This window comes from Lepidochelys kempii, chromosome 3, assembly GCF_965140265.1.
Source record: "Lepidochelys kempii isolate rLepKem1 chromosome 3, rLepKem1.hap2, whole genome shotgun sequence".
In the NCBI taxonomy this organism is placed as follows: Eukaryota; Metazoa; Chordata; order Testudines; family Cheloniidae; genus Lepidochelys; species Lepidochelys kempii.
Genome location: NC_133258.1, coordinates 151,370,038 through 151,383,182, shown reverse-complemented (window position 1 = coordinate 151,383,182; position 13,145 = coordinate 151,370,038). Strand labels below are relative to the sequence as shown.

Genomic DNA, 13,145 nt, shown 5'->3' with positions numbered 1-13,145 from the left:
CTGCCTGCCACCTCACAGCAGCAGCATGTCCCACCTCGTGGTGCGCGGCCGGCGGATCAACTGGACTCTGGTGCTGGTGCTGGGGTATCTCTTTTACCTCCTCCTGGGGGCCATGGTGTTCCAGCTGCTGGAGAAGCAGGCAGAGGCCCAGTGTCGGGACCAATTCCAGCTGGAGAAACTCAAGTTCCTGCAGAACTACACGTGCTTGGACAAGCAAGCCCTGGAGCAGTTTGTGCAGGTAAGAGGAGCAGGCTGCCCAGCTCTGACCTCAAGGCTCAGTTTGGTCTTGGAGGGTTTATCCATTTTTACTAAAAATGCGTAGGTCAATTTAACATCTGTGCAATTAAAGAACTAGCTGTCTAAAAAAAGGCAGATGCTCCCTCCACACAGTTCTGCCATTTCAATCCTGACCTACAGCATGTCTTGCTTTTTCCACGGTGAGGCTCCCCAAACACACATTTCTTCTGATGCAACTCAGAGCTGCCTCACCATAATTCCCCTCTCCCAGCCCTGTGCCCAGCTCAGCCCTTTGGTACTGCACTGATAAACACTATTGCAAACCTTAAGGAAGAAAGGCATTTTTGCTGATGCACCTCAGCCCAGACCTGTATCGTCCCTGCATGTCTCTGCCTGTTCCAGCTCTAGCCCTTTCAAATGCCATGAGCTGTGCCATATTGTTCTATGTTTTTGGTGAGTGGGTAAATGTCCACAAGGTACCAGGTTAAGATGTGTAACTCCATTTCATTTGTTATCTCAGGCAGTATTTGACACCAGGTCTACAGAAGTGAAAGCATGTACAGTGAGATCTTTTAACTCATTTACTTTGTCATTTAGAGGAACCAACGCAACATATACTTGCATCTGGTCCAATGTGCACTCTAAATAAATGGTTTTAAACTTAAAACAGTTTCAAGACCAGCTGCAATACCCTCTAAGGTTACTGAAAGCTGTGCTCCTTGGTTGTAGTATGCAATGACAGGGCAATAAGAAATCCTTGAATCAATGAGATCTCTTCTTCGGGCTTGCAATTTCTCCATCCGCAGACTGGGAGCCTTTCCTTCTGCTAACCATTTCAGTAAGGCCATTAAACTACTCCAAACAGGATGCCTGTTTGCACTGTACTCTTGGTCTGATGGGTTTCCACCGATCAATTCCTGGATCAACAAAGAGCCTGGCAGGCATAGTAGATGGACTTGATAGAAGAGTGAAGTACAGATCACAAAGGTAGCACGAAGTGAATGAATCTGCCTGAACCTTGTTCCATTAAGACCACTGAGTAATTACTAATACTATGATGTATTACTTGTTGAGTGCTTCGCACGGCACAGAACATGACACAGAAGAGAGCCCTGATGCCCAGATACAGAGAAATGATGACTCCAGCTCAAATCCCAATTGGTATACTGGGATAATGTGTTACTTAGTTCAGTCCCTAATAACCTAGGATGCTCCCTGGGGGCCAAATTCTCCTGTCTTACACCAATAGAACTATATTCAAACTAAAGGGGTTGCACTGGTGTCATTGAGAGAAGAATTTTGCTGAGCCTCTGGTTGTATTGAACACAAAGAATGTTTCAACTGCTAGCTGTTCTGGAAAGAACCAGCAGAGGGCACCAAAGTATCAGATATCATGTATCAGACTCGAAAGGACTCACTCAGAAACAGCTCACTAGATCACAGGGAGAGCTCTGAAGGACAAGCAGAGAACTGTGTGTCATCCCTCACAACGCCTTTTAGACACATTTCCAGCTATTATTAATAAGAAGGAATAACATTATTCCAAAATTGAATCCCTAGCTCTGAGAGTACTGCTAAGAAGCCATCATCACCTGTCGGTCGTCTTTATTGTCTACCTGTTCAATCATGAGGCACCTGTCTACCCAATCTAAAGTGTTGCGCTACTCTGAAAAGTGACTGTGTAAAAGGCATTGTTGCAGCTCCATGCTTAATGTGTGCCAGGGTCACGGGGTTGGCTTTGCTCAGTTAAATTGAAAAGCTGGACTTTCTGACTCCCAGCCCTGCAACTCCACCCCCTGGGATCTGAGAGTCAAAAGTTAGCGTTGCTTCTGGCTCAGACATTATCTCCAGTAACAATGTTTGGACTTGACCTCCATTAACAATTGAGTTGATTCTGCAAGAAGCAGATTCCTGTTGTTCCATCTCCATTAGCGGTGTTGGTTCTGCAGGGCTAGAAGGAGAAACCCTGAGATTGGCCTGATCTGAAGAGCCTAGAACATCGGGAAATTCACATAGAACTTTGTGACCTGGGCCCATCTCTGGTAAAAACGTATTTTGTGTCAGAAAATGAAGTGGAGCTGACCCTAGATACAGACAGGAAGCAGAACAGCTGCATAAAGAGGAGCCATTTTTACAGTCACTTTTCTGCCCAGGCCCACGCTTCCAGCCATTAGTCAGATAACATCAATCCTGACACACAGGGCCAAACCCTCGGCTATGGCTAAGGAGAATGCAGTGCATGTGGGGAGGAAGGAATAAAAAGTGGTATAAAGTTCACCTTTGCTCTGTTCAGCTCCCGTGATAGCTCTATACAGGGCTGGTCCCCTTACGGAGGGCTGCTCTAATTTACATTGGGTGCTAATGGTCCCAAGAAAACCAAAAAGGCAGCGACAGATTGGTGCAGCATTGGAGCATACCAGCACCTTTTCCCCAGCCACACCCCACTACCCCAGCATCAGGGGTGGAAGGAGGTAGAAGCCATTCTGTTAACGTTTTGTCCCAGAGGATCCTTCTTACACTGGAATGATCCGGCTGGGTCTGGATATGTCGCCGCCACAGCCAGACCCTACAAGCAGGAGTCACAAAGCAGCCAGACCACACCAGAAGATATGACCCACAGTGTCAGGATATGGATGTGATGGCTTAGAGAGGGTGTTTATGGCTGGAGTATTTAAAAGGTGTTTTAAAAATGCATGGCATTTTCCTTCTGCACTTGGCATCTGCATCTTAGTGGAGATTATACTTCTGAGCATTTGTGCTTTGAACTGCGGAGAACAGAGAGTTGCTCCTTGTGGGCCGTGGGTTAGAGCTGAGATTCTTTTAGGCATTCTGAGTGGCAAAGGACTGTGACTGGTACCTCAGTGCAGTCATAGAATCATAGAATATCAGGGTTGGAAGGGACCCCAGAAGGTCAAAATGTCAAAAGTCTGAAATGTCATTCTTCTCTCCTCGTTCCCACTTAAAAACACAGCAGTAATTTTGGATATTTTGATTTGTCAAACTCCTGGAAGAGGTTTTTAATGGCCAGAACAAAGCTATTTGGTAACAGAAGGGAGAAAAGTGTGAATAACACTACTATAAGACAGGTTTCAGAGTAACAGCCATGTTAGTCTGTATTCACAAAAAGAAAAGGAGTACTTGTGGCACCTTAGAGACTAACCAATTTATTTGAGCATGAGCTTTCGTGAGCTACAGCTCACTTCATCGGATGCATACCGTGGAAACTGCAGCAGACTTTATATATACACAGAGAATATGAAACAATACCTCCTCCCACCCCACTGTCCTGCTGGTAATAGCTTATCTAAAGTGATCATCAGGTTGGGCTATTTCCAGCACAAATCCAGGTTTTCTCACCCTCCACCCCCCCACACAAATTCACTCTCCTGCTGGTGATAGCCCATCCAAAGTGACAACTCTTTACACAATGTGCATGATAATCAAGTTGGGCCATTTCCTGCACAAATCCAGGTTTTCTCACATCCCCCCCACCCCCATACACACACACTACTATAAGAGAATCGAATGTGGCCAGATGCAGAACAGTCTTAACTGTCTTTGCAGATTCCTGGATGCTGTAAGAATTGTTACTGAAAGAACAATGTAAGGTATTAAATCCCAACCACCAAAAGTTGTATTACTCAGTGTGCATCAGCTCAGCTAACATTTCAGAAGCAGTGCATCCACATTGCCCTGGAATGAGGCATTGTAGAGATAACGCCCCCAGCAGCAGTCAAGGGTTTGGGTTTGGAATGATCATCCCCCAACTTTTAGTGCTGACCTCATGGTTGTTGGGTTGTTGAGGCTGAGATGGCTATTGGGGCAGCACACTCAGCCCCTGTGGATCTTGTGTCACGCTAGAAGCAACCCTTTCTGCTGATTAAGGAGCTGGGTGGTGGGTGCACAAATGAGGTTCATTCAATCACCTGGTGGAAGGGTGAGGGCCAGGACCTTGGAGCTCAAAAGTGGTGAGAGGAAAATAGAACAGATCCTCACAACTCCAACAGATGCCACTGCCCTGTGGAGGGAATATTACAGCAGCCAAGTGACATTCTATTCACCCAGAGGCATTTAGTTGGATATAAGGATCTAGGGGTTATAGTGGATCACAAATTGAATATGAGCCAACAATGTGATGCAGCTGCAATAAAGGCTAATATAATTCTGCAGTGTATGTGTTGTAGGTGAGACACAGGAGGTTGCTGTCCTACACTACTCCGCACTAGTGAGGCCTCAGCTGGAGTACTGCATCCAATTCTGGGCACCGCACTTTAGGAACAATGTGGACAAATTGGAGAGAGTCCAGAAGAGAGCAACAAAAATTATAAAAGAAAACCTGGCCTATGAGGAAATGTTAAAAAAAAGGGGAAGTTTAATCTTGAGAAAAGAAGACCAAGGGGGGACCTGATAACAGTCTTCAAATATGTTAAGGGCTGTTATAAAGAGGACTGTGATCAGTTGTTCTTCATGTCCACTGAAGGTAGGCCAAGAAGTAATGGGTTTAATCTGCAGTAAGGAAGAGTTAGGTTAGATATTAAGAAAACCTTTCTAACATAAGAGTAATTAAGCACTGGAATAGGCTTCCAAGGGAGGTTGTAGAATCCCCATCGTTAGAGCTTTTTAACACCAGGCTAGACAAACACCTGCCAGGAATGGTCGAGGTATAGTTAGTTCTGAGCAGTGCACGGGGATGGACTAGACAAATTCTTGAGGCCCCTTCCAGCCCAAGGATTCTATGATTTTGACAGACAAGTAAAATATTTCACATTACAACTGAATTTGGGGAGCTGCACTCCCTTTGCCCATGTTGACTTTGGCCCACTGCAACACCCAGCAGGTGAGAGCAGTCTAGAGCAGCACAGGATGTCTCATTAGTTAACCCCAAGCTGTCAGACAGAAAGGAAAGGCCTGGAGATGATTGGTGGAGATACTGAGACGCTATAGCTAAAAACTAGGGTGACCAGATGTTCCGATTTTATAGGGACAGTCCCGATTTTTGGGTCTTTTTCTTATATAGGCTCCTATTATCACCCACCCCCGTCCCGATTTTTCACATTTGCTTCTGGTCACCCTACTAAAAACAGAACTCGTCCTCAGGACATTGAGGTGAGCCAGCCACTCCTCCCGCTCCACCCACAAACATGCATGAGTCACACATAAGTCTGGGATGAGATGGAGAGTGGGAGGGATGGAGGAGGAGCAACCTTTGTTTTTATGGTATATCATCACTTTGTTTCCCTAATTCAAGCACTTTCAGTTCCCCCTCCATTCCCTTCCCTTCATCCTCCAGCAAATTATTGAAACATTCATACTTGAGTGCTCCTGTTCTCCTATAAGGAGGGCACAGGCCCCTGGCCAGCTCTACTCCTCAGGCCTTTGCTGAGCCACTGAGAGACCTTTATCAGGTCCTTCTGGTCAAACTCTAATCTGTCTAGAAACTCCATTGCTTATTATACATCTAAGCTTGCTCGAGACATCCATCAACACTCACCTGTCCATCCTTTTACCTGACAATCTCTTTGTCATGAGCCTATACATGCTGCTCACCTGTGCTTCTTCTGCTCTTCTTCTGCTTCAGGTCATCCTGGAAGCATGGGAGAAAGGGGTCAACCCAGAAGGAAATTCTACCAACCCCAGCAACTGGGACTTCAGCAATTCTTTCTTTTTTGCAGGAACCGTTGTCACAACTATAGGTGAGGTAGCCTCTCTTCCTATTAACCTCTTCCTCTGTCAAAAGATGCTTCCTCCAACTGTCCTGTAAAAGACTGAATCACTAGTGACAGCTGGATAGGCTAGACCTGTCAGGAGAGTCTGTATCAGTGTGGGGCATATTTAAAGTGCCACATTTTCAGCCAGCCTCCAATTCTGCATGTTCATTTTGCACACCCAGCTTATTGCACCTTCAAAAGTGGGCACATGCCCATTTTGCACCTGCAAAGCCTTCATTTGCATATGCAGATTGGGTGACTGCGCTGTGTGTGCAAGACAGGTACTGCATCTGCTTGTGCAAACCAAGTTAGTTGCATTCATCACAAAATTGGAGACCTGGGTTGAAAATCAGACCCCTAATGTGGAAGGATAAGACATTTTTAAATAATAATTTTTCATGTCCAGTGTTCTTTTGATAGGGACAAAGATTTGAGGCTCAATCAGCAGCTGTGCCATTTTCTCCAGCCAGAATTCTGTCTGGAAAGGTGTGGATAAGCTGGGCCTTAATGGAACTGAACTAAACTGAGCTTCCAAGCCTTTGGAGGTTCTCCCATGGCCATAGACTGACTGTAAAGCCTTTTAATGTAATTGTCCCTTTTTTCTCTCCTTCACTGCAGGTTACGGTAACTTGGCCCCCAGTACGGTGGCTGGGCAGGTGTTCTGTGTGTTTTATGCCTTGTTTGGGGTGCCGCTTAACCTGGCCTTTCTCAATCAGCTGGGGAAAGGACTCAATGCACACCTGATCACTCTGGAGAGATGGGTGCACAAGCCAGGCCGTGCACGGGTACAGTGTTAATTTATTATTGGTCTTCCTCTGTTTTAAAGCTAATTGGTTTTCTGAGACAAGTGGCACCTTCGGCTTTGCTGCTGCCTATTTGTGTGTATCTCCTGGGACATAATAATCATGTGTCCTTTCTATATCAGGAAGTTAACATGTCACATTTATAGATGATGACTTTGAAGTAATTTGCTCTTGTCTGAAGGAAACGATATTTGCCTGTCTTAAGCCTCGATTCCCCAAAACATGGTAGCATGGCCTTAATTTTGAGCATGGGCCCAAGTCCCATTGACTTTGATGGACTACAAGTATGTACTTAAGTGCTGCACTGAATCAGGCCTTTGGTGCCCAGCCCCTAGTAGTTTTAAACTACAGTAGAACCTGAACATTACGCACACCTCGGGAATGGAGGTTGTTTGTAACTCTGAAATGTTCATAACTTTCAAGAAAAGGTTGTGGTTTTCTTTTAAAAGTTTACAACTGAACATTCACTCAATCCATCTTTGAAATTTTGCTATGCAGAAGAAGAATGCTGCTTTCCCTTTATGTTTTTAGTAGTTTACATTTAACATAGTTAAATGCCGCTGGTGCCTGACTGCGTACTTCCGGTTCCAAATGAGGTGTGTGGTTGACCGGTCAGTTCATAATTCAGGCGCTGGTAACTCTAAGGCTCTACTGTATGCCAAGACAATTTCATTTTTTATTGGTCCATTCTAATCTGACATCCCTTCACTAATTGGACCAGCGACTCGGCACTTAATTCTTCTCCCTCTGTTACTCTCTGTTTAAATTAAGATAGATATTCACTCTCTGTGGGTAAGGCCTGTCAGTAGGTTACCCAGTCTGAGTCAATCCATATTTTGGAAAACAAGGTAAATGGAGAAAATTTGTTCTCCATGTTTCTGTATAAAGACTGTGTGGCTGGCCCCTGAAATCAAAGAAAAGAGAGATTAGAGAAGACTCTCAGATACCCGATCTATGAATGCCCCTTTGGTGAATCTATGGCCCATTCAGAGCCTCTCGCACATCCTGTTTTCTCAAAGTGGAGTCTCTATGCCTGTCTGTCTCTCTGGACCGCTCATCTCTAGGACCTGCTTTAACTGCTCATTCACTTTAGAAAGTCACAGACCAGGAAAGTAGGTTAGCTCTAAACTAGTGTTAAGAAATTAATTGATTATTTTTTCTAGACATTCCTGGCTAGTCACCTTCCCCCACCCTATTGGTTTGTGTGATAAAGTTCTTACATCCCAGACCCCCGAATGAATGAACAATAGTAATATTTAGCACTTTTTCTGTTCAAACCTGTCTGCAGACATTATCTTATTAATCCTCACAATACCCCTGGGAGATAGGTAATGAACTATTTTACATTAGGGGGAAACTGAGGCAGAGACAATAAGGCCCACGCTTTCAGACTTGCAAATTCAGTAGTCATGACTGTGAGTTCATTCAAGACAAATGCATGCACAGAATTAGTCATGTATTGGTTCTAAGGCCATTGATGTCAATGGTTGCCAACTCTCACCATTTTATCATGAGCCATACATATTTGGTGCTTTTGTTAAAGGTCCAGCTCCTAGAGTCATGTGAAAATCTCAGCTTTCATTTTAAAAAAATTAGTTCCTAGTCCTCTTGGTTGCAGACAGATGTTTGAAAATGTGATCTGAGCTCCCCCAAAAGGCTCAGAAACTAGAAGGCAAATAAAAAGAACCCCTAATGTATTCTTTTTTAAAACTTCCACAATTTTTTGAGGCCTGAATCATGATTTTTGAATGCTTGGCACTAGCAATACTGCTGATGAATCCATTACTAGAAGTGCTTTAGTATCTCTAGGGAGAGAATATAACCAGGTCAGATTGCAGTTCATAGAAGGGGATGAGCATTTCTCCCTTCCATCTTGTCCACTGGTACCCACAATAATTGGATTCTGTGGGGTACTGTATCTTCTACAATCCAGCAACAATAAAAAAAATCCACCAACCACCCCATGACAGACACTCAATGCCGCTGAGCTGCCATTTTCCTTCTCTCCTACAGGTAGTGCAGACGCTGGCATTGGCCCTTTTTCTGACCGCTGGGACCTTGCTATTTCTAGTATTCCCACCTATGATCTTCAGTTATGTAGAAGGCTGGAGCTATGGAGAAGGCTTCTACTTCACCTTCATCACCCTCAGCACCATTGGATTTGGGGACTATGTAGTAGGTAATGAACAGGGTGGGGTTGGATGAATTTTATAGGCCTGTGTTCTTAGACCACTGTAAATTGGGAGTAACTCTGCAGAAGTTAACAAGTTACACCAGTGCAAGTCTGGCATAAGTGAGATCAGAATCTGGCCCTATGTCTCTACTAAGATTGCCATCAAGGCGGTTAAGTATTGCCAGGTGTGGTGAGGGGTATGGATCCTTGTCCACTGAGAATTAGACTAAGACCCACCAAATTCATTTCACACAGGCCACTGAACACCGATTAGATAGTAACTGTTCTCAATCTGGTTTAGAGTGAGCCACAGACGTAGAGGTGAAAGACTCTATATCCCATTACTAATCCTCCGAGCCATCCAATCCCAATTAGTGTCACCCACGTATGGAGTACACAAGAAACTCTATCAACCATTTTTAGGACTCATGTCTAATACTGAGCTGCCAGCGATTACAATTACAGGGTGAATACTAGTAGCCAGCAGAGGCCCTTACAAGAAAATGTACCAGATGGCAGCATAGAATCCGCAGGGGAACTGGCTGTGCCTTAGAGTCACTGCCAGAGAGGAGGCCTTTCTCTGCACCAGCTCACTTAAGCACTACACTTAACGTATGAGGTATAGAATGTCCACATGTGTAGAAAGAACAACAGGTTCTGTCACTTTCTCTGGGGTTTATCCTCCCCAAACTTCCCAGAAGTTTTGTGTGTGCATTGTGAGAGCCTCTTTGCCATAAGGCCTGGCTGTGACACTGTGGAGATCAGTGATGCATTTGGTCCTTAAAGTCTAAGCAAAGTTTTTGACTGGAGTACTGACTACACTGCTTAGCTGATGCACTGACCATTCATTCACTAGAACTGCCATATGGGTATCAGTGACACCCTCCCACCCCCTACACACGCACATGACACTATTTGCTTGGTAATGTATTCAGCAAATAATATTTGGTCCTCTCTGTTCAGAACTCAGGCATAGTGCATACTACAGAAAAAACCATGGGTGTAATAAACCATGGGTGTGGCTAAAATAATATTCTAACATGTTAGAGAACCAGATGTAGAATAAAACTGCTTTTCTAATATGGTTATAACATGGTTGATTTCCCATCAACATGGGCTAAAATGAATAATTTTACATAGCCCTGGTTAAGGTTAAACACTACATGTTAGTTGAAGTTTGATGAAAGTAACAGCTTGATTGCATGGAGATGCCACAAATTGAGTGAATCAGTCACATCACTTTCTTGTCCTATTTACCAGCTGTATAGCAGGTATAGTCAAGTGGTCATGATAGGGTTAAATGGGTTACCCAGAGTAGTTTAGGATGGAGCTATGCTCCGTGCCACTCTTACTTCTTGTTTAGTCAGTGGGAGTTTTCCCCTCACTGTGTTGTGATGCAGTTAAATAAAGCAGCACGTTCCCAGCCTGCGGTTCTGTGTGCAGATGGGCCTTACAATTTTGATCCCATCTACTCCAAGCCGAACCTCAGACATTGGGGATATGTCTTCACATAAAATGCTACAGCTGTGTTGCTGTAGCACATCAGTGTGGACACTACCTAAGTCGACAGGAGGGGTTCTCCCATCAGCGTAGGTAATCCACTTCCCCGAGAGGCAGTAGTAGGCGGACGGAAGAATTCCTCTGATGGATACACGGGGACTTAGGTCAGCTTAACTACACTGCTCGACGTGTGGCTTTTTCACAGTCCTGAACCACATAGTTATGCCGACTTAATTTTCTAGTGTAGGCCAGGCGTGAGCAAGAAAACAAGTGAATCATTCTAGTACATATGCCCACATACAGTAGATTTCGTATGTGGGATCTGTGTAGCTCACATGACCTCACAGTAGATCTTTGCATGAGATTATGTGTGTTTTGTATCTGGTTGACCTGTTGTTTGCCAGTCCCAGGGGTCCAGTCTAACATGAAGTTTCACATTTTTTTCAGGCACAGATCCTAACAAGCACTACATCTCGATGTACAGGAGCCTGGCAGCAATTTGGATTGTTTTTGGCTTGGCCTGGCTCGCTCTGGTCTTTAACTTGGGAGCTGACCTGATGGAAAAATTCCTTCAGCTAAAGTGGCACAAGCCTGGCACAGCAGAAGAAGCCATTACCAAGATGGAGGATGACCCTGATCAACCCAGAATCCACATACCTAGCTGAGAGAGGCTCATGGAAAACACTTTAGAAAAAGCAAGGCTCCCCTGCTCCTACCTCAGACACACCAAGCAAGCTTTCTGGGTAAGAGATTGCTGGATCTAAACCACAGGTTGCAGACTATCTCCAAGGGAGAAGATATTTTCAGAAGAAAGGAAAGCCCTTCATAGTGTAAAGGCAGCAGCTGAATAAAAACCTTTGAGGGAGTGGGACTGTAAAACAAACATCCCAGTATTCATCACTCACTTTCCACTCAACGACCCCCTGGTGCAAGTTCTCCTGAAATAATTAATTACCATCCCTCTGATTTGATCTTTAGCTACTGGAATTGAATTCTGTTGATCTCTGGCTTTCAGAAATCCATAGCGACTGCCTCACAGCTAGGGTGGGAATATCTGACATCAAGAGAGCTGAGCTGAATTTCACTTCCAAGGAGACACAATGAGAAAAACAGGACTAGGCCTGGCCACCTGTTTAACCACATTAATCAGATGAAGCTTTTTCTGAAACCTCTTGGCAGGCTTTGTCCTATATTGTTCAGTGATTACATTTCTATCATTGTCCAGCTGGGCTGAAAAGCTTCGCCTTAAAATTGTTTAGAAACACTGTGTCCATTCCAGAGCTGTCTGCATTGTAAGAACTTCATCTGGAATAAACAGGCATCTGAGAGCAAATTCTGATCTCCCAAGTCCCTTGATAATACCAGTCCCTTGCTCAGTGACTACTGATGCAAGCAGACTTCCTTATTTCCTGCCAGTTCAGAAATCCTTTGCCAATGTGCGGTACCTGCTTTAGGCCCATTCATTAAGAAACTCTCATGGACTATGTGAAGTCGGTCCTGTCCATTCAGTCCTAAGCAAAACTGGCCGACTCCTCCCATTCCAAATCCTGCTCTCTGTTACATGCATAGCATTAGTTGGTGAGAACAGGGAGTCTGATTTTCTCACAACTGCTTTCAACCAAGAGTAACAGCTCTTACATCAGTCAAGGAGGTGGAAAAGCAAAACAAAAGCCACACATGTCTGGAACAATCCTGTCACTGAACCATAGAAATATGGGTCCCACATACAACAAACTTTATAAAGAGTTAATCAATAACATCTTCTACAGATAAGCTTGTAACCATTATGACATATGCTACTTCTGTATGTGACATTCTAATAACATATATTAATAACTTATTAACCCTTTATAAACCTGTTATAAATGGAACCTTCATGTACAGTGTGCCCAAAATACAACCTGGCTGACAGAGTTAACGAGCAGTGGCCCATGATTTATTGATTACAGTTCACCATATGACAGTCTCTCACCTAGCAATTTGATATTTCACGGTGGGGAAGATGTCTATAAAATCTGCCACAAATTGTGCTGCCTGGAGAAGGAGTGCACAGGGTGTGAAAGTCATCCCACACATCTGCTCTGCTGGATTCTCTGTTCTCAGGAATCACAACAAAGACTTGATCTTGCATCTTACCTGGTACCTGTTTTTCCCACTGATGGTTGGAACCTGGAGACTCCAGACTGGGTGCTCAAGTCTGAAATGCTGGGAAATAAGAGTGGACAGCTCCCAGTTATTGGGCTTACTCAGTAAGGCCTGAGACATCATCACCCCATCATTCTGATCTTGCTACTTGCCTACCTTACAGCTCTTGTCTATTTCCACTCTCCTAGCACTGATCTCCTCTCTGTCCCTTCACACAATCTCCTAAATGAGTGCAAGAACCATCTGCTCTGTAGCCTCTGCGGTCTGGAACAGCTGCCTTGTACCTCTGTGAGTTAGCTAGCTCTCCATATTTTTGCAACTCTCATCTGAAAATCTCTCTTACCTATATCCAGTCTTTTCCCTCCCTCAGACCAAATGCTCACATGTAGTCATTAGATGCTGTCTTTACACCACTGTCTTTGTAATTTATATTATATTCTGTCTTATATTATCTAGCTCTATGAAACATTGTGGGCTGCAGTTGGTATGAAGGACATGATCAGGTACCAAATAAAGTTGTACTGACTTGTGCGTATGATCCAGATTCCATCCAATCCCTCCAGTCTTCCACACCTTCCT

The 13,145-nt window shown here is 44.3% G+C and overlaps 1 protein-coding gene across 1 annotated transcript; it reads left to right on the top strand.

Moving 5' to 3' along the window:
• Positions 1-25: 25 nt before the first annotated feature.
• Positions 26-11,086, top strand: KCNK16 (potassium two pore domain channel subfamily K member 16). Its single transcript, XM_073336692.1, has 5 exons — positions 26-238; positions 5,816-5,930; positions 6,564-6,730; positions 8,762-8,927; positions 10,869-11,086. The coding sequence occupies exons 1-5, from the start codon at positions 26-28 to the stop codon at positions 11,084-11,086; spliced, it is 879 nt and encodes a 292-aa protein (XP_073192793.1).
• Positions 11,087-13,145: the final 2,059 nt, after the last annotated feature.

Coding starts and splice junctions, on each gene's coding strand:
- KCNK16 (XM_073336692.1), top strand. CDS start 26: ATGTCCCACCTCGTGGTGCGCGGCCGGCGGATCAACTGGACTCTGGTG. Junction 239..5,815: donor CCCTGGAGCAGTTTGTGCAG/GTAAGAGGAGCA, acceptor CTTCTGCTTCAG/GTCATCCTGGAAGCATGGGA. Junction 5,931..6,563: donor AACCGTTGTCACAACTATAG/GTGAGGTAGCCT, acceptor CCTTCACTGCAG/GTTACGGTAACTTGGCCCCC.